General features: G+C 54.4%; 2 protein-coding genes across 2 annotated transcripts; both read left to right on the top strand.

Moving 5' to 3' along the window:
- The first annotated feature begins 8,233 nt into the window (after positions 1-8,233).
- Positions 8,234-15,095, top strand: LOC102812956 (keratin, type I cytoskeletal 42-like). Its single transcript, XM_006833695.1, has 8 exons — positions 8,234-8,698; positions 11,034-11,116; positions 11,241-11,397; positions 12,638-12,799; positions 13,268-13,393; positions 13,581-13,801; positions 14,786-14,835; positions 14,998-15,095. The coding sequence occupies exons 1-8, from the start codon at positions 8,234-8,236 to the stop codon at positions 15,093-15,095; spliced, it is 1,362 nt and encodes a 453-aa protein (XP_006833758.1).
- A 1,817-nt stretch (positions 15,096-16,912) lies between these two features.
- Positions 16,913-22,233, top strand: LOC102842271 (keratin, type I cytoskeletal 17-like). Its single transcript, XM_006832633.1, has 8 exons — positions 16,913-17,452; positions 18,321-18,403; positions 19,107-19,263; positions 19,865-20,026; positions 20,611-20,736; positions 20,831-21,051; positions 21,144-21,169; positions 22,139-22,233. The coding sequence occupies exons 1-8, from the start codon at positions 17,021-17,023 to the stop codon at positions 22,231-22,233; spliced, it is 1,302 nt and encodes a 433-aa protein (XP_006832696.1). The 5' UTR covers positions 16,913-17,020.
- The last annotated feature ends 333 nt before the right edge of the window (positions 22,234-22,566 follow it).

The raw sequence follows: 22,566 nt of genomic DNA, 5'->3' as shown, positions 1-22,566 counted from the left end.
CTGTTGACCGAGCATCGCTGGGCACCTATGGTGTGTTAGACCTTGTAGTACGTCCTGACATGTACAGGAAGCCGCATTTGACTGTAAAGGATATTTATTGATTCTAGAAGGGAGCAAGTCCACTGTCAAATAATTCTAATGAAGCAAGAGTGACTGGCTCTAATTTGTGCCAGAATGGGTTTGGCTTATGTATTAATTTCCTATTGCGGCTGCAGTAAATAACTACAAAGTTTGTGGCTTAAAGCAGCACAAACTTATTATCTTTCTCTTACAGGGGTCAAGTCTGACATGGGCTTCACAGGGTGAAAATCAAGGTGTTGGAGCTGTGTTCCTTCTGGAAGCTTTGGGGAGAATCCATGCCTTGCTTTCTTCAGCTTCTAGAGAGGATTATCACATTCCTCAGCTTGTGGCTGCATCGCTGTGACCTTTGTTTCCATCAGCACACCTGCTTCTCTGGTTGTGGCCTTCCTCCCTCCCTTTCATCAGGACCCTTATGATTGCACTGGGACCAAACCTGGAGTCCAGGGTAATCCCTCCACCCCATGATCCTTAATTTAATCACATTAGCAAAGTCTTTTTTGCCCTGTAGGGTACCAGGGACTTGGGAAAGGATGTCTTTGGGGCCCACTATTCTGCTTAGCCTTGGTGGTACTACAGAATAAGCACTGGACTGCTAACTATAAAGTCGGCAGTTCAAACCCACCAGCTGCTCCATGGGAGGAGAAGAGGTTTTCTGCATCTGTAAAGATTTATAGGCTTGGGGACACTCCAGGGTCACAAAGAGTCCGGAACTGACCCGGCGGTGGTAGTGGGCTCTTTCTGGCTAGCAGTGGGGGTGGGGTGGGGGGATGGGGAGCATCTCACTGCTTTAGGAGTCACAGAGTCCTTATAGAGTCCCTGGTGTGTACCAGGCCTGGTGTTAACACTTTCTTTATGTTTTCTCGTTTAATCTTCGTGACTATTTTATCTCTGAATGATCTGCTCAAGACCATGGAGTCCAGATTAAAAGAAAAAAAAAAACCAAACAAGATTCTGGTGAAATACACATAACCAAGCACTTGCCATTTCAAACATTTCAACCTATAGTTCAGTGACGTAGATTCTGCTCATAATGTGCCAAACACCCATTGTTTCCAGATTTTTCCATCACCCTAACAAAGCTTAGTGCCTCCAAGCACTGGCTCCTCCTTCCCCTCTACCTCCTACCCCTGAAACCAAACGTGAACTGAACTCACTGCTGTTGGGGTAATTTTGACTCAGAGCCACCATACAGGGCAGAGTGGAACTGCGCCATCGGGGTTCCATGGTTGCTAATCTTCATGGAAGTGAACGCATGCATCTTTCTCCTGCCCGTGGGTAGTGGACCTTCTGGTTAGCAGCTGGGTGCTTAAACCACAGTCACTAGATCTCTTGCACCCCTGGCAATCATGAATAAAATCTGGTCTCTACATGTTTGCCTACTACTTTGAAGTGTTCAAGAGCAAAGGCCTAAGGTGTGCCTGACCCAAGCCATGGTGTTTTCAATATCCTCATATGTATGTGTGAAAGTTGGACAGTGAATAAGGAAGACCATAGAAGAATTGATGCTTTTGAGTTACAGTGTTGGAGAAGAATGTCAAAAGTAACATTGACTTTCAGAGAACAAACAAATCTGTCTTGGAAATACAGCCAGAGTGCTGCTTAGAAGCCAGGATGGCCAGACTTCCTCTCTTACACTTCGGACATATTATCAGGAGGGACCAGTCCCCTGGAGAAGGACATCATGCTTGGTAAAGTGGAGGGTCAGTGAAATAGAGGAAGAGCCCCAATGAGATGGGGAGGCACAATGGCAGCAGTACTGGGCTCAAGTGTCACAACAAGGTGAGGATGGAGGCAGGACGGGGCAGCGTTTGTTCTGTTGTTGAAGGCACCTAACAACGATTGCCTAAGCTGGATATTTATACAGAAGTTTGTGGAAAAACTGTATTAGTTTTTAATTCAATTTTTCCATGAACTTTTTGAAGCCCCCTTGTATAAGTGAAATCATACAATATTTATCCTTCTGTGTCTGACTTCTTCCACTCAATGTAATGTTTTTCAAGTTTCATCCATGTTGTAGTTGTAAACTCTCAGACCTTCATCCCTCTTTATGGCTGAATAATATTCCATTGTATAAGTATACCACATTCTGTTAATCCGTTCATCTGTTGATAGACACTTGGGTTGTTTCCAGCTTTTGGTTGTTGTGAATAATAAATACTGCATGACCATTGGTCTACAAGTGTCTGTCGGAGTCCCTGTCTTTAATTCTTTTGGGCACAGCCCCAGAAGTGGAATTGTTGGGTTGTGTGCTAGTTCTTTGTCTACATTTTTGAGGAGCCACCAACACTGGCAGAGTCCAGACCTGACCCCAGATTCTTGGACTCAGAATTCTGAGCTGTTTTCATGGCGTTGTAAGGCTGTGATCATGGGTAATCTGATGTCTGATCCCAGGGGACCAGGTGATTAGGAGACATAGTCTCTCTCCCCCATAAAACTTTTCTGGGGAGCGTGCATCACACCTGGGGGTGGGGGCAGTGTGTGGATTCTGAGCCAAAGGCAGGATGTGTGTGTGTGTGTGTGTGTTGTAGATGTGTTGTTCCTGGCCAGCTGTTTGGGCAGCTTTTTGGGGGCGGTAGGCCTTGATGGGGTGACTCTAGGGAGGGCAGTGGGGATGGTTGTGGTTGTGGTTGTGGAGTGTTTCCTGGAATCTGGGAGTACACTTGGCCTATCTCCTATTTTGTACTTAGAAAAGATGGACCACCTCCCCTCCCGCTGGAACCGGCTAAGGTTGAAGGTCATCTTCTGTCATCTGTTACCTTCCTCGAGGGAGGACATGACTTGTAGCTGTTTCATGATCCTCTTTCCCAGGTCCCCCCCTCCTCACCACTCTCCAAGCAGGTGGGAGCAGTGAGTGGGCTGGGGAGTCAGGGAGGATGGAGGACAGCAAGCCATGCCCAAGCCCCTCTCACATGAGGTCTAAGTGAAAAGATAGGAACCCTGCTCTGAAGAAGTGTCCAGTCTGAGGGGGCAGACACAACTTCTCCCTCAGGGAACCTCAGGCACTGGTTTCCAGAGAAAAATCACTTCAGAAAACTGAGGAGCAGAACAAACAAGTATGAATTAATAGGGAGCAACCTGTCACCCAGAAGTCCTGGTGTGGCGCTGTGGGTTAATGCGCCAGACTGAAAAGTCATTTGAACTGCAGGGTCCGCAGTTCAAGTTCACCAGCTGCTCCTTGGAAATGCTATTCAGGGTCTCTATAGGTTGGAAATGATTCTACACACTTAACAACAACAACAACCTGTCACCCAAGGGGAGGAAGAGAGAAGAGTAAAGGGGGCCCCTGGGGCATGGTGTCTGGAAGGTGGGAAGGAACTTGGAGCAGTGCAGACCCCTCAGTCAGTCTGAAAGACAATGTGGGAGGGGTGTGTCCCAGACCAGAAAGGAGAAACCACCTTGCACAGGGAGGGGAGGGGCAGAGGGGAGAAGAGGAGGGGCAGAGGGAGGGAAGGGGCAGAGGGGAGAGGAGGGAGGTAGAGGGAGGGAAGGGGAAAGGAAGGGAGTAGAAGGTAAGGGGAGGAGAGTAGAGGGGAGAGGAGGAGGGGTAGAGGGGAGGGGCAAGGCCTGTTTTAAGTGGAATCTTTCTTCTGGAAGCTGCAGTTTCCCAGAGGTGCCTTTCAAACCTGGACTCCTCTTTGCTGATGTCCTCCCCACCCATTCCCAGCCTCCCTTCCTCACTTGTCCTCTTTCTCTGAGGCCTCTCTGTGGTTCTCAGGTGTTGGGTCCTTTTTGGGGCAAGGTCCTGGGCAGGTGAGGTATCCCCTGGTGTCTATCTATGTCCAGTGTCCACCCCAGGTGCCGGTTCCTGAAACCAGTCTGAGGGAAGTGGCTGAGTGGGGCAGAGGAGAGGCTGAGTCAGCTTGTGTGTGGGAGGGTAGAACCTAGCTGATCCTGAGGTGTGCAGGGGGCACTGCGGACCCCCTACCCCTGGCTTACCTGGGAGGAGGCTGATGTTGTGATATGCAGGGGGCATTGGGGACCCCTGTCCCTGGCTCCCTTAACTGGGAGGAGGCTGTCTGGAGCTCCAGGAATGTTCTGTATCTTCTTGGCCTGGGGAGGTGGAGGGTGAGGCGCTTTAGGAGCCAGATTCAAACCATTAGTGGGTGGGTCTGGGGCGTGGCAGACAGGGCCTCAGGAGGAGGAGGAAACTGACTAGAGGAAGACAGAGGATTCCACCTGAGGGTGGGGTAGCAGGTGTGACTGCTTACGGGAGGGAGGGATGAGGAGGATGCCTTGCCTGGGTGGGGGAGTGCTTAGAAGTAAGGGGTGCGGGTCCTCTGAGCCGCTTAGGGTATGGATGAATGGAAAGGCAGAAACCCTTGGGACCCCTAAAGGATTTGGGGTCTTCCCATCAGCCAAGCCCAGGTCCCTAGCTGGGAGCTCACCTCTGGGCTCCTGAGCCCCTCTTCACTTCATCTCACCTGATTCTGACTCTTTTCCTTGGTGGGCAGGGTCGGTGACTTGTAATCCCTTCCTGGGTTCTTGCCTCTACCCAACTCTTTTTTTTTTTTTTAAGTGTTTTATTGTGAATTATGTGATAGTTTACATGGGAGAACATTAGCTTTACATTCATCCTATTGTATATGGTTTCATTGCCAGGGTTACCATCACCCCCATGCATCATCAACCAACCAAAGGGTATACCCTGCAAGCCCGACCCTCAGTTGTCAGCACACAGCCCCTCTTCCTCTCTGGGTCTAGAGTCCCCAGCCACTCCATCTCTCCATGTCATCATCTCTGCTTCCATCTCTGGCATCACTGTTTCTCTGGGTAGGGTCCTGCACTCTGCTCTTCTCCTTTGATGGTCCCAGGGACCTCCGCTCCTGGACTTTAAAGTCCCCTCCTTTTGCACAAAACGTCTACCGTTACATTTCCAACTTTCACAGTCAGTCCTGATAACAAATGAGTGCTCTCCCCATCTCCTTTCATGAGTGGTGCCCAGACAGATTGGATACTACTCAATGGAGATTCCACCTTCCTCTGCACCCTCTGGATCTAGACTCCCTCTTGAAAGCTTGTAAGCCAGTCACTTCTTGCCTTTGTAGCCCTCCCCCCCCCTTTTTAGCCCTCCCCCCCCCCCCATTTTGGGTAGCCAATGTCCAAGTTGCCCATCCCTGTCTACCCTGTGTACCGAGGGGGTGGGAATGATCCTCGCTGTAAAGATTTGTTCCCTCTTTTGAGCTACTGCATCCATAGGTGTAGGTCAAGTTCATCAAACTGTATCTCTACTCAGCTCTTGACCCTAACAATTCAACAAGCACTTCTGGACCATCTGTTGTGCACAAGCCCTGCTCTGGGCTCTGGGTGGAGGGTGGGGTGTGCCCTGCTGTAGGGGGGTGATGATTAATGCTTGGGGGGCTTGTAGAAGCCGAGGTCAGCTGGGCAGACAGAACATAACTTCATGGTCAGCATCTATATGCATCTATTGAAAATCAGCTATATACTGGGCTCCCAGCTCATTCTAATCCTGGACCTTCCATCATCCTAGCAAGGGTGGGTATAGTCTAAGGGACCCTCGCTCCCAGGACCCTGGCACAGTTCAAACTTTTAGCAGGTCCTATCCATGCCGTACCCTGGAGCATGTTTAAGAAGGAGCCTATGGGTGTAGTCAAAGCTGGGGTTGGGATGCAGGACACCATGGGGCCTTTCCTGCTTGCCTCCTTCCCTCCTTCCCATCTATGCTTGGCTCCCAGCAGCCTCTAGGCCTGGGGTAAAGGAGCCGTTGGATAGCTTCCTTTTCCTTTTCCTCCTTGAAGCTGGCCAAGTTGCGGGGGCTGTGGGTCTGATTCTGTCCTTCAGGGCTGCCAGGGGCCTCTCCCTGCTGGGGGTGGAGGACAGGCCTGGGCAGGAGAAGTGATGGCCCAGAGGACCTCCGCACACAACCCCCCCAGTCAGCTTCTGCCAGGCCTTCTGCCCCCACAGAAAGAGTGGGAGCTGCTAGAGGCCCAGGCTGGGGCCCTGCCTCTCCATTTCCTCCCAGTGTTGTGAGGATCTACGAGGGCTGTCCCTGAGCTGTGGAGAAGGAACACCCAGGCTTCTTTAGGATGAGGGTAGGGGGAGGGAGACCCACAGGCTGTAGCCCGATGCCAGGAGCTGAGGGTTGTGGGGTCAAATGTTAGGGGGTGGTTCTCATGGCCTGTCCTGCTCTCCAGGCCCCTGGCTGTGTTCCAAATCCAGTGCTGGGAGGCAGGGCAAACCCTTCTGTGAACCCAGAGTTGAAGGCTGGCTGGGCACCTGGTCTTGCCTGGTGGTGGTTGTGTGTGGCAGGGCAGGAGACCACCACCGGCCTGTGTCGGGGTCCTGGAGGGTGAGGCATGGGAAGAGGTCGTCATTGAAGGTACTTCCATGTGCGGGTGACCAGCTGGTTCAGGGCCGGCCTCTGGCCACTCAGGTACCCCCAGGTTCTATTGATTCCTTCCCACCTGCTTTTCCTAAGACAGGCATCGAAAGGCTTCCTGATGTCCCACCTCAATGAAATCGCCTGCTTTCTATCTTGGCTTTGAATAACCTGAGAACCCAGAGAAGCCTGCAGATGTTACAGGAGGCGCTTTCCTCTTCCTTGTCACTCGCAGAGAGCTTGTTGGGCCCTTCTTGACCCTCTCCAAGGCAGACCACCTCCCAGTGGTTTGAGACCACCCATTTCCAAGCAGGATGTCCTTCCAGCAGGTTAGCTTCCTCCTGGGAGCCCTGGGCCACATGGAAAACCTGGCTCTCTCCCTGTCCCCATGTGTGGGCAAGAGCCTAGGCCACCCACGTGCCTGTGCCCCATGCCAGCTCGCCCTCTCCTGCCTGTCCCATGGGCCTGGCTGCCCCTGAAGCGCCACAATCAGACAGCGGCATAGACGCCAGGGTCCTGGCAGCACCTAAATCATTAGCGCCGTGGAGATTAGGCTGGTAATCTCCTTGTTGGGCGTGAGCAGTTGCCAGCTGTCAGGATGTTAGATGAGGCTGTTCATTCCTCAGGGTGTGGTCTTATGGAGGGGTTCCTGGCCACACAATCATGCTTTCTGTGGTCTTCCCCTGCACCTTCTCTGGGGGCCCCTTGTGGAGGGACTTTCCTCAGGGACTGGGGAAGTGAGCAGGACAGTCACCCCAACCCTCTGCTTCATCTCCTGCCTCTAGTCTCAGACCCAGTTCCTCCAGTATTCACAGAAATGCCCGAGTGTCTTTGATAATATCAGGGGGCCCATGTTTCCAGAGGCTGACTGATGGCATCTTAGGGGGACATATTACAGAGGAGGAAGCAGAGACTGGTCCTCTCAGGTCAGGGCCTCCAGATGTGGGCAAGCCCAAGGTCAGGGGCTGTCTCCCCCCACTTTGTTGTTGGTAAGTGCCGGCCAGTTGATTCCAACCCACAGTGACCCTGTATAGGGTTTCCGAGAAGCAGCTGGTGAGCTTGAACCGACTTTGCAGTCCAGCGCGTTGACCCACAGTGCCACATCAGGACGTGAACAATCCCAGGAGAGAGTTTTATTTACCTCTTCAGACTGGGTGTCCCCTCAGGTCAAGAACTCTGTTTTAATCTTCTGAGGAAGATGTTAAATCTGCCCCCTCAGATGGGGGCTTCCTCAGGTCAGATGCTAATTCTCTGCCACCATACTGAGGAACCCCTCAGGTGAGATGTGAAATCTGCCCCCTCAGATGGGGGCTCCCTCAGGGCCACACTGTACCTGGGGAAGGTGTTGGCCTGACTCTCTCCACCCTCTACCTGGGGCCCAGGAATGCTGGGTGGGGGCCAGACAAACCTTCAGGCTCTAGGCCTGTGGAGCCTTGTTCCATGCCCTTCCTGGCTCCCCAGGCTGGGTTCTCCGGACTCCCCCCCAAGAATGAGCTCAGCGGCCTAATTGGGGTTGAGGATGGAGGATCACCCTACCCTGGGGCTGCAGCTCCCAACACCACCTTTGTTTCTGAGCAGACAATGGGCCCCTAAGTGTCCACCATGCCCAGGCCAGGCTCAGCACGGGAGGGGGTCTGAGGGTGCACTCAGCATGTTCAACCCGAGCCCCAGGCCCTGTGCGGCTGGTTCAAAGGCAAATTACACGGCTGGGGTTTTGGCTCTGACTTCAAGGGTCAGGGACCCAGCCCCTTTGTGACTATAAAGTCTACCGGGGTCTCTGTCCAGACCAGACCCTGCATCTGACCCTCAAAGACCATGGCCGCCACCACCACCAGCATCCGCCAGTTCTCCACCTCGGGCTCTGTGAAGGGCCTGTGTGTGCCTGGTGGGGGATTCTCCCGGGGGTCCTCGGTCCGTGTTGGGGGTGCCTGCCGGGCCCCCAGCCTCCTAGGAGCTGGCAGCTGTGGCAACATGTCGGTCACCTCGTCCCGTTTCTCAGCGGGTATGGGGGGCGGCTACAGCAGCGGCTACACCTGCAACCTGGGAGGGGGCTTCGGATCTAGCTTTGGCATGTCGGACACCCTGCTGGGGGGCGGTGAGAAGGAGACCATGCAGAACCTCAACGACCGCCTGGCCTCCTACCTGGAGAAGGTGCGTGCCCTGGAGGAGGCCAATGCCGACCTGGAGGTGAAGATCCGAGACTGGTACAAGAAACAAGGACCTGGGCCGGCCCGTGACTATAGCCACTACTTCAAGATCATCGAAGACCTGCGGAGTAAGGTGGGAACACCCTGCCCTCTGCCAGTCCTACCTGCTTTGGATTCCCTCCACTTTGTACCAATCCTAGGCCTCAGTCATTAATTCATTAATTCATCAGTTCATTCACTCAAGTGCCAGTCCTGGGTCCCAGGCCTGGAGGACTTCTGTGCAGGGAGGAAGGAGGAAGACCTTTTCCTTTCTGTGTGTGTTGGGGACATGTTTGGAGGTGGGAAATGGAGGAGTCGGTGAGGAAGGCTTCACCTTAAGGCTCTCTGGGTGTGGAGGAGAGCTTGGGAAAGACAGAGAGGTGGGGAGGAGTGGGAGATGAGCCGGGAACATCTGTTTCCTGCTGTTCTATGCCTCTGTGAGTCTGCCCTCTTGCCTGTCTCACCTCTTGCAAGCATTCTTCCTTCAGCACGTGGAGATGCAGCAATGCCCTGTTCATTGTATGGTTTCACTGAGTCTGGCCTCCCCATCCCTCTATGATGGTCACTGAACTCCAGAGGGATGGAGCTATGACCCTCCTTGCAGATTGTTCCTCTGTTTCTCTGTACACAGACTAGAAGCTCCGGTGGGGTGGGGAGGGGAAGGTGTTTCTTGAACACCCACTCACCCACTCATGACCTCCAAGAATACAGCTTTGGCATTTGTGAATGCGGACAACTGGGTCTTTTGCACACCTGCCCTGGGGGAGTGCTAGAGCACTCTACCTCCCCCCTCTGGTGAGTGAGGAGTTAAAGAGACCAATAAAACCAGGATGAGGGGAGCTGGGCTGAGGCCAGGGTGTCTATCTAGCCCTGCCCGGGTTTCTGGGTGGAGAACCAGGCCTGGCTGCTCCTGTCCAAGACCTCCACAGTCAGGGAATTCCTACAATTTCCCCTGGAAGTGGATCCACAGGGAGTGCCAGATCAGATATGGGACGTGCTTGGGGGAACCCAGGAGAGCCCTGGTGAGTCAGTGCTCCCGAGCTCTGGGGTCAGCCAGCATCTCCCCACCAACCCCCGCCCCTCTGAGTCACACTCACCTGCTCCCCTCACCCCCGCCCCTGGGGTTTGACAGAGGCCCCTCACTGAGCCATGGCAGGGAGGAGGGCAGTGTCTCTGCAGCTTACTGTAGAAGGGTCCACGGAGGCCCAGTCTGCAGACAGGGAGCTGGGCCTGAGCCAGGGTCCTTCACAGATTTCAGGGCTTCGAGGGGGTTCTGGGAGGTCTAGTGAAGCTGTCTGTGTCGTCTTTTTGTCTCCTGTGTGCCAGCTCTCAGCCCTCAAAAAATTCCCACTTCTACTTAGCTCATTGTTACCTTCACCAAGTGAAAATTTCTGCTCCCTTCCGCTCTCCTCCCCACCTCCACCGCCCTTGGACCCTCGAACAATAACAATGATGGCAGAATAATAATAACCAGCCCTTTGCTCCCTTTAAAGCCTATGCCTTCCAAGTTTTTAGTTAAACCTCCTGGCTGACCCTATGGGGAAAGAAAACGATCTTAGGCTTGAGGGAGCCAGTCACAACTTCATTAATTAATCCATTAATTACTTCATTAATTAGATGCCTCCCAGGGTCTGACTTCCAGGACTGGGGATTCTGAAGAGAATGAGGCAGAGCTCAGAGTCCAGTTGGCAAGAGACAACCCCCAAGTCATGGAGCTAGGTGTAGAGTTGCTTCTGGGAAAAGGACTAGGGAAGAGAGATGGCAGAGAGATGAGAGGAGGGACTGGGATGGAACAGGGCATCAAGGAGGGCTTCCTGGAGGAGGTGGCAACTGAGCTGAGAGGTGAACTTAGTTGGGGAAGAAGAAGTGAGGTCCAGGCAGCTTGGGTAGTAGCCCCATGGCAGGTGGGAGAGGGCAGCATGGTTACTCGTGGGTGCCCCACCCTGTGAGCCCTCCCAGGGCCTTGGCTGGATCCCTAAAATTTCCAGCAGGATTATCAGAGGAGGGAGGAGTCCTGGTGGTGACACAAACGGTTAAGTGCCCAGCTCATAGCTGAAAGGTTGGTGGCTCACAGGGACCCTCCAGGACACAGTAGAATTGTCCCATAGGTATCCAAGGCTGTAAATCTATATGGAAGCAGATCACCACAAATGGATGACTCCAGGGTTAGCTTTAACCAAGTGCTTTAACCACTGTGACACCATGCCCCTTCTAGGTATGAGGCTAGAAAGCTCTATGGGACAGTTCTACACCATCACATGGGGTCGATTTGAGCGAGAACGGACCCAACAGCATTTAACAACAACACCTAACAACAACCAAAGATGGAGACCATAGGAGATCCACTAATCTTGCTCTGGATTCCTCCCCAAAGGGGTCTGCTCTTGGGGCTGCCAAGGTTTGCTCATAGCTCCTCCCACCTCCTCCAGATCCTGGCAGCCACCATCGACAATGCCAGCTTCGTGCTGCAGATCGACAATGCCCGCCTGGCAGCTGATGACTTCCGCACCAAGTGAGTCTGGGCTGCCCTGGAATCTGGTGGTGGGCACCAGCTCTGTCCCACCGAAGGGAGTGGCATTTGCATGGGGGGGGGTGTCCATGTGGCAGGCCGGGGGTCATACTTCTGTCCCTTCTAGGTACGAGACGGAGCTGAACCTGCGAATGAGCGTGGAGGCCGACATCAACGGTCTGCGCAGGGTGCTGGACGAGCTGACCCTGGCCAGAGCTGACCTAGAAATGCAGATCGAGAATCTCAAGGAGGAGCTGGCCTACCTGAAGAAGAACCATGAGGAGGTGAGGCCAGCCCAGGAGGACTGAGAAACCTGTCTGGGAGCAATGCAAGGGATTCCAGAATCTTCTGGGACCTAACCATGCTCTTAGTCCAGTTTCTATCTCTGGTGGGTTCCTGGCCTGATCCTAGGAAATGCTCAGAGGGCCCTGGATCAGGCCTAGTGGGGTCTGTCCCCCTAAAATACTTCTCTTGTCCCTCTAGGATCTGCCCACTGAGTGGTGGCAGTTAACTATCTAATGAGCAAACCAGTCTAAGAACACATAATGCTAATTATTATAATTAATTGTAGTGATAGTTATAACGACAATGAACATCTGCCCAGTTTGTATACAAATGATTCACAGCAATTATCTTAGCCGATACCTACGTTGCTGGTACACTTCTTTTTACTGGTGGATAGACTGAGGCTGGAGTCCTAGTGTGGTGTTATCAGATAAACACTGGACTGCTAACCAAAAGTTGGTGGTCCAAACCCATCAGCTGCTCCTCAGAAACCCTGTACAGGATTGCTGTGAGTCAGAACGGACTTGATAGCACTTAACAGCAAACTGAGGCTGGGAGAGGCTACATGAGATATTCACGGTCACTGGGACCTACACCCAGATCTGACCTATAACCACATCCAGGTCCAATCCCACCCCTCTGCCACCTCTCCTGCTTCCCTTCTCAGAGAGCTCTGGGTCTCAGGTACCCTAACCCAAGGAGGGGGATTCAAGTACTTGCTGGAGGGTCAGTGAGGCCTTCTGTTCTGTCCTGGTGGCTCCTTCTTAGCTGACTCTGGACTGACCTTAGACCCAAGTAGTAGGACATCCAGAAAGTATTGCTACTTAGCTTTGAGGCTACTTTGCTTTGCGTTTCTACGGATTTCAGCTGCCCACAACGGCCGGGACTGTCACCTTCCTGATAGGCGTGGTTCAGCTATTGCTGATGTGCTCATGCTGTGTGTCTGGTGGTCGGGAACCAGGCAGGTGGGCTGGGAGGTGAGGGAAGCTGTTTCCTTGATGGGTGAGCTGTCGTCTCTCACTCCTGATCACTGGGGACGGGTGAAGATTGGGGATGTCCATAACCTCTGTGCGTTTGAGACATGATGGCATCTGCCTCCATCTTCAGGGTGAGGAGCTGCTGGCCTATTGTATCTGTCTGTCTGTCTGTCATCAAACCTGTCTCCTAGGGGTAAAGAAGGCAGGTCCCAGGCCTCTCCCCAGAATGGCCCTGGGTCAGCTCTTGCTCTCCTCTGCCCAGGAAATGAATGCCCTTCGTGGTCAAGTGGGTGGGGATGTCAGCGTGGAGATGGACGCAGCCCCTGGTGTGGACCTGAGCCGAATCCTGAATGAGATGCGTGAACAGTATGAGAAGATGGCAGAGAAGAACCGCAAAGATGCTGAGGACTGGTTCTTCAGTAAGGTGGGTGGCCTTGAGCGAGCAGGTGTGCACATGTGTGCATATGGGTGCGGACTGGAACCGTGTCCCAGCTGGAAGGACCTTTGGAAACCAGTTAGACTAAGCCCTCATGTTTTAAATGCAAAACGTGAGACACAGGGAGGCCGGGAGCTCACACAGCCTTCACCGTGGCGTGGGAAATGGGCCCCGGTCTCTGAGCCCTGTGGTCCAGGGCTTCTCCATGGTAGGCGTTCGCAGGTACATGTAACCACAACATAGCCTTTAGCTTGTCCCAGGGACAGCCACAGGCATGAAAAGAAAGAAAACTCTTGTCTTAGAGGTACTTGTAGCTCAATAGGAGTAATGGATGCAGGTAACTGCAGGGCAGGGGGCATTCCATGAAACCTGGGTATGTGTCTCTGGGGTCCCACAGAGACTCAGTGGAGACTCCTGTCCTTCGAGCCCTCTCTTCATACCCTCCTGGCTTTGCAGACAGAGGAGCTGAACCGCGAAGTGGCCACCAACACCGAGGCCCTGCAGAGCAGCCGGACAGAGATCACGGAGCTGCGTCGTACGGTGCAGAATCTAGAGATTGAGTTGCAGTCCCAGCTCAGCATGGTAAGGCCTCCACCACTCCCCACCCTGCACCTTGCACCCCAGGCCCCCACTAGGAGAGCCAGAGACCTCCCTGACATTCCATCCCATCATTCATGGACACAGGCCCCTCTCTGCCCCCATCACCGCCCTCTGGTGCTCCATGGTGAGGAAGGGTCTCATCAAGCCCACCTATTAACTTGGCCCACAGAAAGCGTCGCTGGAGGGCAGCCTGGCAGAGACAGAGGCGCGCTACGGGGCCCAGTTGGCCCAACTGCAGGGGCTCATCAGCAGCATCGAGCAGCAGCTTTGTGAGCTGCGCTGTGACATGGAACGTCAGAACCACGAGTACCAGGTGCTGCTGGACGTGAAGACCCGCTTGGAGCAGGAGATCGCCACCTACCGCCGCCTGCTGGAGGGCGAGGATGCCCAGTGAGTGGGCCCTTGCTGGGGTGGGCTGTGGGCAGCCACTTCACCTACAGAGGGACTTTTGAGCTGAGGGAACAGCCCTAGGCAAGACTCAGAGTTGGAATGTACTTAGAGGGTGGGGGTGGCGCCAAACCTGTCATAACTGTGGGGGTTTTTCAGGAGCTGAAACTGAGACTACTGACTGAAACCTGATTCAAGGAGCCTGGAATGCTAAACCAAAACATCTAGGCTAGATTGTGTGGGCAATAGGGAGCCATGGAGGGCTTTTGAGCAGAAGAGGAGTATGGTCGTAATGATATTTTAGAATGCTCACTTTGACTAGTAAGGGAGAAATGGGCGTCAGCTTGGGGTCAGGGAGACTTGTCAGAAGATGCTGCATGCAGAAGGTATGTTATAGCCAGAAACTGCAGGATCAGATGCCTGGACATGGGGGCAAGTGACTCCCAGTCAGGACTCAATAAATGCTGAGTGAGCCCACAAAGGACAGCCAGCGGGGTTTCTGGTTGGGATGACTATGTGGTCATTAACTGGGAGGAGCTAAATGAAGAGCAGGCTGAGGGACCATCTGGGAGATGGGAAGTTTGATCAGGGCCCTGGTGGGAAGGACTGAGAATGTCCTGGAGACTCTATGCTTAGTCACACAACCCAGCATTCTGCTCCCTAAGGAACAAGTCTTTATACAGTCTAACCACAGTCTCTCCTGCTTTAATTGAGTCTATTTGTCGGGACCTTCAGGATATGGAAAACCGCCGCTTGCTCAGCTTCTTGTAAATCTCTGGTTAACAGCTATTAAGTGCCTTTGGGCCTTTTCTTGGCATGTGCCCTCTGACCTTCTGGGTCCCATCCCCCCCCCCCCCACTCTCTTCTATGGCTCCTCTCCCATTGGTAGGGATTTCTCCCCTCACACAGCGGGCCTCCCAGCTGTCCCCCCCTACCCAGGTTTTCCCAGTTGGGTTCTTTGGCCTGATGAACCCCCTCTCCCTGCAGCCTGGCCACCCAGTATTCCTCGTCCCTGACCTCGCAGCCCACCAGGGAAGGTAAGAGCCCCACAGTGACCTGCCCAGACTAGAAGTAGTAGGCAGAGGCTGAGCACTCCCTATGGGGGAGGCCTGGGGAGGTGGTGCAGGTGGGGCGGCAGGGAGGGAGTGAGGACTCTGGCCTGAGGTTACCCGTGATCCCCCCCCTTGACACTCCCCTAGCCACAGTGACCAGCCGCCAGGTGCGCACCATCATGGAGGAGATCCAGGACGGCAAGGTGGTCACCTCCCGCGAGCAGGTGCACCGCACCACCCACTGAGTCCCTTTCCCGGTGCGCAACAGCCCAGCTGGAGGGGCCAGGAGCAGCCCAGGCCCCCAGCTCCCTACATGCTACACCCCAAGTGCCCCTAAGTGGGTGCCCTGCTCAACCTGCTTTCTGCAATCCCTCATGGAGGGGACCTCTGGGCTCACCCAGTGGCTGCTATTAAAGCTTTGCTGACATTCGATGCCTCTGCCTCGTGTGGTCTCTTTGGCTTGGGGTGGTGGGGATGAGGGAGACAGGGTGTGGAGGAGGAGAGTTTGCTGAGCTTTTGGGTATCACCTTATTCCATGCTCACTTGCTCTGTCTTCTCCTGGGAAGACAAGAGGGAAGGAGGCGGGAACATTGAAGGTGCCTGGCTGGGAAAATTTCTAACATTCAGTCCCTGCTTCCTGTTGCCTGAGACTGGCCCTTGGGAAGGTCCCTTAGTCTCTGGGGACCACGCCTGTTATACAGTATCAGCCCTGCACTGGTCAGGGCTTGAGAGCAGAGGGAGAGGAGCTGGGTTGAGGGCTTTCCCAGGGAGTGGTCAGGGGCATTGATGGATAAGAGGAGGTGGCACAGAGCAGCCGCCAGGGCAACCAGACCGGCTCTGCCCGGCTCGACTCGGGGGTGTGAGTGGGGTGGGGTGGCCGCTTTTTCGTGTAAGCGTGGGGGGCGTCCTGTTTGCTTTGGTGGCTTGGCAGCTGCTAGGTTATTGGAGAATCTCTCATATGTTGGTGGAGGCTGTCTGGGCCTGTCTGGGATGTGGAAGCCATCGGCAACCTGAGACACGACCACATTCCGCCCACAGGGTCCAGTGTGAGGTGGTGGGCAGGGCAGGGTGGAGTCCTGGGATGGGGCAGAACCCACTCTAAGAAGCCACATCTGGGGGCTGATGGGGTCTCTGTGGGAGGCTGGGGTCTCAGCTCAGGCAAGGCCCTTTAGATTTCCAGTATATACCCCTCACCTCACCCTGGGGTCTCTTGGGAGGGGGCATATAGAAGTGGGTAGTGCCCTTTACAGTTCTTCCAGTTTCCCCTCTCTACTGCCCACCAGTTCCCCATTCTACAACTAAGTGCCTCCTTGCCCACCCAGCCCAGGAGCCCTCAATTATGAATGGGGAGGGGAAGTCTACAAAGGTCCTAGGGGTGGACACAGGACAGAACCCTGCCCAGAGGGAATCTTAGTGCCGAAGTGGGTCTCTGGGTGGAGGGCAGGGTTTTGCATTGGGAGACAGGCAGCCTGGTTCCTCAAGGTGAGCTGGGACATGGCGGGAGGAAGGCTATAGACAGTTCTGGAACTAGGTCTCCATATCTGTCAGATGGAATGGCAGTGTTCTAAGGTCTGACAGGGTTAATGTGTGGAGTGGTGGACCGGTTGGGCTGGGCCTCATTTCTTCAGGACAGACTGGGTCTAAGCCCTCTGTGTCTCCTCAACACCTCACCCAGGGCCAGTATCATGTGGCAGGGCATGCGGTGGAGGTCAACCTCAGACTGGGGGCTGCCCAACCAGTATTCCCAGCAGTCACTGGGTCCTGGCTGGCTGGGCTGAGGTGACACTGCCTGGGAGGGCCTGGTGGTGGTGACGTCCTGCCTTTTCCTCTTCTCCGTATTAGGTCATAGGAAAGCGTAGCCTGAGGGCTGCCTGAGTCACAAGTGACGGCCTGAGAGGCCTGGGACCCAAGACACGCACGAGGGTTTCCGGAGAAATGAGGCAAAGCTCCATGGTGGGGGGCGGGGGGGCAGAGCCACCTGGGAGCTGGCGGGTGGCCAGCGGTGATGAAAGCCGAGGGGAATGGAAACAGAGGATGGAGCTGCTGTAATGTTGTAATCGCTACGCCCACTTGTCGGTCTATAAAGGTGGCGGGCGAGCCCCAGCAGCAGCACGCACCTTGGGGCCTCTCTCATCCTCTAGAGCAAACAGTCTTCCCGCCGGTTGCCACCATGACCACCACTATCCGCCAGTTCACTTCCTCCAGCTCCATCAAGGGCTCCTCGGGCCTGGGGGGTGGCTCCCGCACCTCCTGCCGGCTGTCTGGCAGCCTAGGTGGGGGCTCCTGCCGGCTGGGGTCGGCCAGCAGCCTGGGCAGTGCCCTCGGGGGCAGCAGCAGCTTTTCCGGCTGCTACAGCTTTGGTGCTGGCGGTGGCTATGGCAGCAGCTTTGGGAGTGTCGATGGGCTGGTGGCTGGAGGAGAGAAGGCCACCATGCAGAACCTCAATGACCGCCTGGCCTCCTACCTGGACAAAGTGCGTGCTTTGGAAGAGGCCAATGGTGAGCTGGAGGTGAAGATCCGAGACTGGTACCAGAAGCAGGCTCCAGGGCCTGCCCGTGATTACACTCACTACTACCAGACCATTGAGGACCTGAAGAACAAGGTGGGACCTGCTGTGGGGAGGGGCCCACGGGGTCTGGGGTCTTCCCTGATCTTAGGGCAACAGACAGAGTCAGGGCTAGGCAGGTCTCTGGAGCCCCTTTGAGCCTCAGTTTCCTCTACCCAGAGCGTCTTTAGGATAAGATAAGAGGATGCATGTGCAGGGCTGGGCTGGTGGGTAGCTGGATACCTGCTACCTCCCCTGAAGCAGGGGTCAGCAGGAGGGTGATTTGGGAGGTAGAGTGGCCAGGTGAGCTCCTGATAGCCTGCTGGAAGGAGGGGTGAGACCTCAGGGTGGGGAAGACTTCCATGGGCCTTATTTGGGGATGTTTCAGGCTTCCCAATCCTTCCTGTTGTCCCCTCAACACTGGGGCTCAGCAAAATGTCCTGTCCAGGCGACCCCCAGGGCTAGGGCTTAACGGGGGTCATGTCTTCTGATTAGGAGCCACTGCTTGGTGAAGCCTTCTTTAGCCTCCCTTTTAGGGGGCCTCTCAGGGTCACCATCCCTCCCAGACTGTAAAATGAGGGTTTCCCCCACATCAGGAGTCCTAAAACAGCTTCTACCTCAAGGATGTTCTAGAATTCTCTAGCTTTCCTGGCATTGCGCAGTCAGCACCCGCCTCTTCTTTAAAGCAGAGTCTGGCATGGGGGTCTTTGAAGGGGAGGCAAGTTTCAGCTCATCCCACTCCTGCTCAGACCCTGCCTCTGCTCACAATTAGAGCTCAGCGAAGGGGAAAGGTGGGTGGGGCAAGGGGAGGGTTCTCAGAGGAAGCCGCCAAATCCTGGCCCCCAGACAGGAAAACTCCGCCTCCTGATCCTGGCCTGGCTGAGCCTCCCAACCCTCCTGACCTGAGGACTCTCCCATCTCCCAGATCCTCACAGCCACTGTGGACAATGCCAATATCCTGCTGCAGATTGATAATGCCCGTCTGGCCGCGGATGACTTCCGCACCAAGTGAGTTCTGACGCCAGCCTTGGCCAACCCAGGAACGCTGGGAGAGGGGCTCAGGGCTTCTCTGTTGCCTTTTCCTTTGCAGTGTGTGACCAGTCCAGGTGCTGGGGTGGGGAAGTTTTGGGAGTTGCTAAGAGCCCACCCCTAGTCTAGGAAGCAGCAGGTGGTCTCGTTAAGCCTGGGGTCTCTGGGCTCAGAGGTGATGTGAAAGATGGAAGGAAGGCAGAGAAGAGAGTAAGGAGGTGGGTGGGCATGGGGTCTTGCCTTGGGATGGTATCAGAGCTGGAATTTCTTTCCACTCTTCTCCATTCCATTCCCCAGAATCCCTTAGACCAGGTGCAGCTTTCCCAATAAGTATGCAAGCATGTACTTACAGTTTCACATCTTTATTCAGCACAGATTAATTAGTAAGATAGCACAAGTAAGTTCATGCATATTACCTTGCATCCCTGTCAGGGATTGTAAATTTGAAAAGAGGCTTTAATGCCGTATGAAGGTGTTGTGGGGTTGAGAGAGAGATAGATGCCAACCACCCCTAGAAGTAGAATCTTTAGTGTCATGATAAACTATGAAAGGATTCCCTGTGGATTAGTAAGCCTAGCTTACCGGGTATTCTGACACTGCCTTAGACCCCTGTGGCATGAAAGGCAGGGTGAGGAGGTGGGTCCTGCTAGGAGCCTGGATTGATGACTCTGTTCTGTTGCAGGTTTGAGACGGAGCAGGCGCTGCGAATGAGTGTGGAGGCCGACATCAATGGCCTGCGCAGGGTGCTGGACGAGCTGACCCTGGCCAGAGCTGACCTGGAGATGCAGATTGAGAATCTCAAGGAGGAGCTGGCCTACCTTCGGAAGAACCACGAGGAGGTGAGGGTGGGGAAGCAGTCCAGAGAGGCTGTGGGATGGATTGTGAGGAACTGGGGCTGGGCCAAGGCTGAGGTCGTGGGAAGAGCCAGGGCTCATCACCTTATAGGGCTGCACTGGTGTTAGGGCAGGGCCAGAGCCAGCTTTCTGGACAGCTCTGTCCACACTGCTTCTCTGCATCCGGAGAATCTTCTAGGGGTCCACAGAGACCTCCGTAACGAGGAAGAGGGGTAGGCAGTGAGGTATCCTCATTGTTCTAGTTCAGACCCTAGATTCTGAGCCCTAATCAGAAGTTAGGAAATTAGACAGTAAATCCTGGGGCATAGCTCTAAGAGCTAATTGTATCTTATGAGAGCCCTCAGGCTCACGGGGCAGACATAATTCTTGTTCTCAGGGAACCCCAATCCGATGGTGGTAACATGGTCCGTACAGAGCAGGTGAACAAAAATCCTTACAAGAGTCAGAGGGTAGAGCATACTGAGAGCAAAAGAGGATCAGAATTGGTGCCACTGCCTCGTTTCTGTGAGAAAATTCCAGAAGTCTTGCCTGGGAAAGGGATCAAGACAGGCCAGGGATCCATACCCAGAACCCCCTTCTTCCACAGGAGATGAACTCCCTGCGAGGCCAGGTGGGTGGCGAGATCAGTGTGGAGATGGATGCAGCCCCTGGCGTGGACCTGAGTCGAATCCTGTCAGAGATGCGTGACCAGTATGAGAAGATGGCAGAGAAGAACCGCAAAGATGCTGAGGACTGGTTCTTCAGCAAGGTGGGTGGCCTCTCCCAGGGGTGCAGGGGCTTGAGCCCCAACAGTAAGCCCACCTGACATCTTGGGGGAGTCCCCTCAGTGAACTGCAGGGACCCTAGAGGATCAGGGCCATCCATTGCATCAACAGGCCTGGAGACTTGGAGGATGGATGAGGAGTCTGAGATAAAGGCAGAGGGCCAAGTCCTCTAGAGTTTTGACTTCTCCCTTAAGAAATCAGGAATTAATATTAGGGACCAGGTTACAAACAGTGACTGGGTCTCAAGTTCCCTATTCCTGTTCCTGCCACTGGTAGGGATTAATGATAAAAAATGTAACATTTCAAAGGAAATGTTCCTGGGCTTTGGGAAGTGGGAAGCTAATGAGAAGTTATTACCTAAACAACCAGGTTTGGGAGGAAACTCAATATGCCTGAGGGATGGCTAGAGGTCAAGAAGGTGGCCAGGGCAGGACCATCACCTGGGAAGGACTGGAAATTCCCGACTGGACCAAGATGGGTTTGTGGTTTGAGCATATGGAGGCCGTGGGGGTCTTCTGACTTGGGGAAGGGATCTTGGCTAAAATGCCTGTCCTTGTCCTGTCTGCAGACAGAAGAGCTGAACCGTGAGGTGGCCACCAACAGCGAGCTGGTGCAGAGCGGCAAGAGCGAGATCTCTGAGCTCCGGCGCACCATGCAGGCCTTGGAGATTGAGCTGCAGTCTCAGCTCAGCATGGTATAGGAGCACTGTTCAGCATGGGAGGGTCCTGGCCTCAGGATAGGGGCCTTGACCACCCTTGCTGACACCTGCTTCTCCCACCCTCCTGCAGAAAGCATCCCTGGAGGGCAGCCTGGCGGAGACAGAGAACCGCTACTGCGTGCAGCTGTCTCAGATCCAGGGGCTGATTAGCAGCAGGGAGGAACAGCTGGCTCAGCTGCGCTGTGAGATGGAGCAGCAGAGCCAGGAGTACAAGATCCTGCTGGACGTGAAGACCCGCCTTGAGCAGGAGATCGCCACCTACCGCCGCCTGCTGGAGGGCGAGGACGCCCAGTGAGTGGGGACCAAGGTTGAGGGTCTTCAGGCTGGGTGTGGTGGTCTCAGATCCACATCTAATCGCCTTTCTCTCTCTCTTTTTTTTGCAGCTTGACACACTACAAGCCCAAAGAACGTAAGGACTGTGGGGGCTAAGGACAGAGGGTGCACAGGGCGGGCAACGCATCTGCACTTTGCTGGGGGAGGATCCTTGCCTGGGGTGGTCCAGGAGCTCCAGACAGTGATGGTTGTGCATTCTGGGGTGGAAGGGGAAGCATTAGAGTTGATGCTCAGGGGAGGGATCAAATGAGGCGTTGCTATCTGCTCTGGGAATAGGGCAGAGTGATGGTTCTTGCATTGGAGTCCCTAGTCTGATGAAGAAGATGTGTTCCTAGCCTCTCATCTGATGAAGGACAAGGAGATGACCTCATAGTCTTGAGATTGGGAAAGATGGGCAAATCAGACTTGTCCCTAGGGATGCTGTCTGATGGGAGACAGGGACATGGCCCTTGTCTTACAGATCCCATTCTGATTTGTTGTTGTTGTGTTGTGCCGTGGAGTCAGTTCCGACACATAGCGCCCCTGTACAGGGTTTCTGAGGCTGTAAATCTTTATGGGAGCAGAAAGCCTTATCTTTCTCCCATGGAACAGCTGGTAGTTTTGAACTGCTGACCTTGCGGTTCACAGCCCGATTCGTAACTACTACGCTGATAGGGGAGATATAATCCTAGCCCTGGGTATCTTGTCTAATGGGGGTGACCTGGTTTTCATCTGAGGTGGGACACAGAAACATAGCCCATGCCCTGGATATTGCAGAGACATGGAGACTGTCCTCAGTTTGAGTGGCTTCCAGTCTACAGAGCCCCTCTGTTACAGGAGAACACAGGGTCAGAATCAAAGTACCTCCTGGGGGAGGCAGGACGCACACAGGGACCCTAAGCAGAGAAAGGGAGGCAGGCGGTGGCAAAGGCAGTGGTGTGATGTTGAGGTCCAGCAGAGGCATTCATACCAACCTGCTGGGAGGGGACTTGGGGAGAGAGGTGGCTCTGCTCAGGGAGCCTGGGTGCTGACCCTGCTCATCCTGGAGTGACTGTCTCTCCCGCAGCTGTGACCACACGCCAGGTGCGCACCATTGTGGAGGAGGTCCAGGACGGTAAGGTCATCTCCTCCCGAGAGCAGGTCCACCAGACCACCCGCTGAGGAGTTGGCTTTCCCAGCCAGCCCCCCCTCCACCCTGCAGTCTCCAGCCTCCTTGGACTCCGCCCGCCTGCTTCAGCCCCTTTCCCACATGTCTCTGCTGGATTCCCAATAAAGCTTGTTGACTGAAATGTGGAATGCAGTTTTGTCATGGCCATTGTGTGTGTGTGTGGCCCTAGTGAGAAATGGGTGGTCTGGGAGGGGATGGGGGTGGAGTCTTTGGACACTCACTAGTGACTTGGAGGTCCAGGGTCATCACCAGAGTGAAGAGTGATCTGGGAGAACTGGGTGGAGGGTGCTTTATATCTCCCAATGATTGGTGATCAGAGGGAGTGG

This window comes from Chrysochloris asiatica, unplaced genomic scaffold (assembly GCF_000296735.1).
Source record: "Chrysochloris asiatica unplaced genomic scaffold, ChrAsi1.0 scaffold00007, whole genome shotgun sequence".
Classification (NCBI taxonomy): Eukaryota; Metazoa; Chordata; class Mammalia; order Afrosoricida; family Chrysochloridae; genus Chrysochloris; species Chrysochloris asiatica.
The sequence above is the reverse complement of the archived record's forward strand: the minus strand, read 5'-3'. Positions and strand labels throughout refer to the sequence as shown.

Bases quoted from the DNA above. Each gene is read 5' to 3' on its own strand.
- LOC102812956 (XM_006833695.1), top strand. From the start codon at position 8,234: ATGGCCGCCACCACCACCAGCATCCGCCAGTTCTCCACCTCGGGCTCT. The intron at 8,699-11,033 runs GTGGGAACACCC...CACCTCCTCCAG, and splicing joins TCGAAGACCTGCGGAGTAAG to ATCCTGGCAGCCACCATCGA. The intron at 11,117-11,240 runs GTGAGTCTGGGC...TGTCCCTTCTAG, and splicing joins GCTGATGACTTCCGCACCAA to GTACGAGACGGAGCTGAACC.
- LOC102842271 (XM_006832633.1), top strand. From the start codon at position 17,021: ATGACCACCACTATCCGCCAGTTCACTTCCTCCAGCTCCATCAAGGGC. The intron at 17,453-18,320 runs GTGGGACCTGCT...CCCATCTCCCAG, and splicing joins TTGAGGACCTGAAGAACAAG to ATCCTCACAGCCACTGTGGA. The intron at 21,170-22,138 runs GTAAGGACTGTG...TCTCTCCCGCAG, and splicing joins ACACTACAAGCCCAAAGAAC to CTGTGACCACACGCCAGGTG.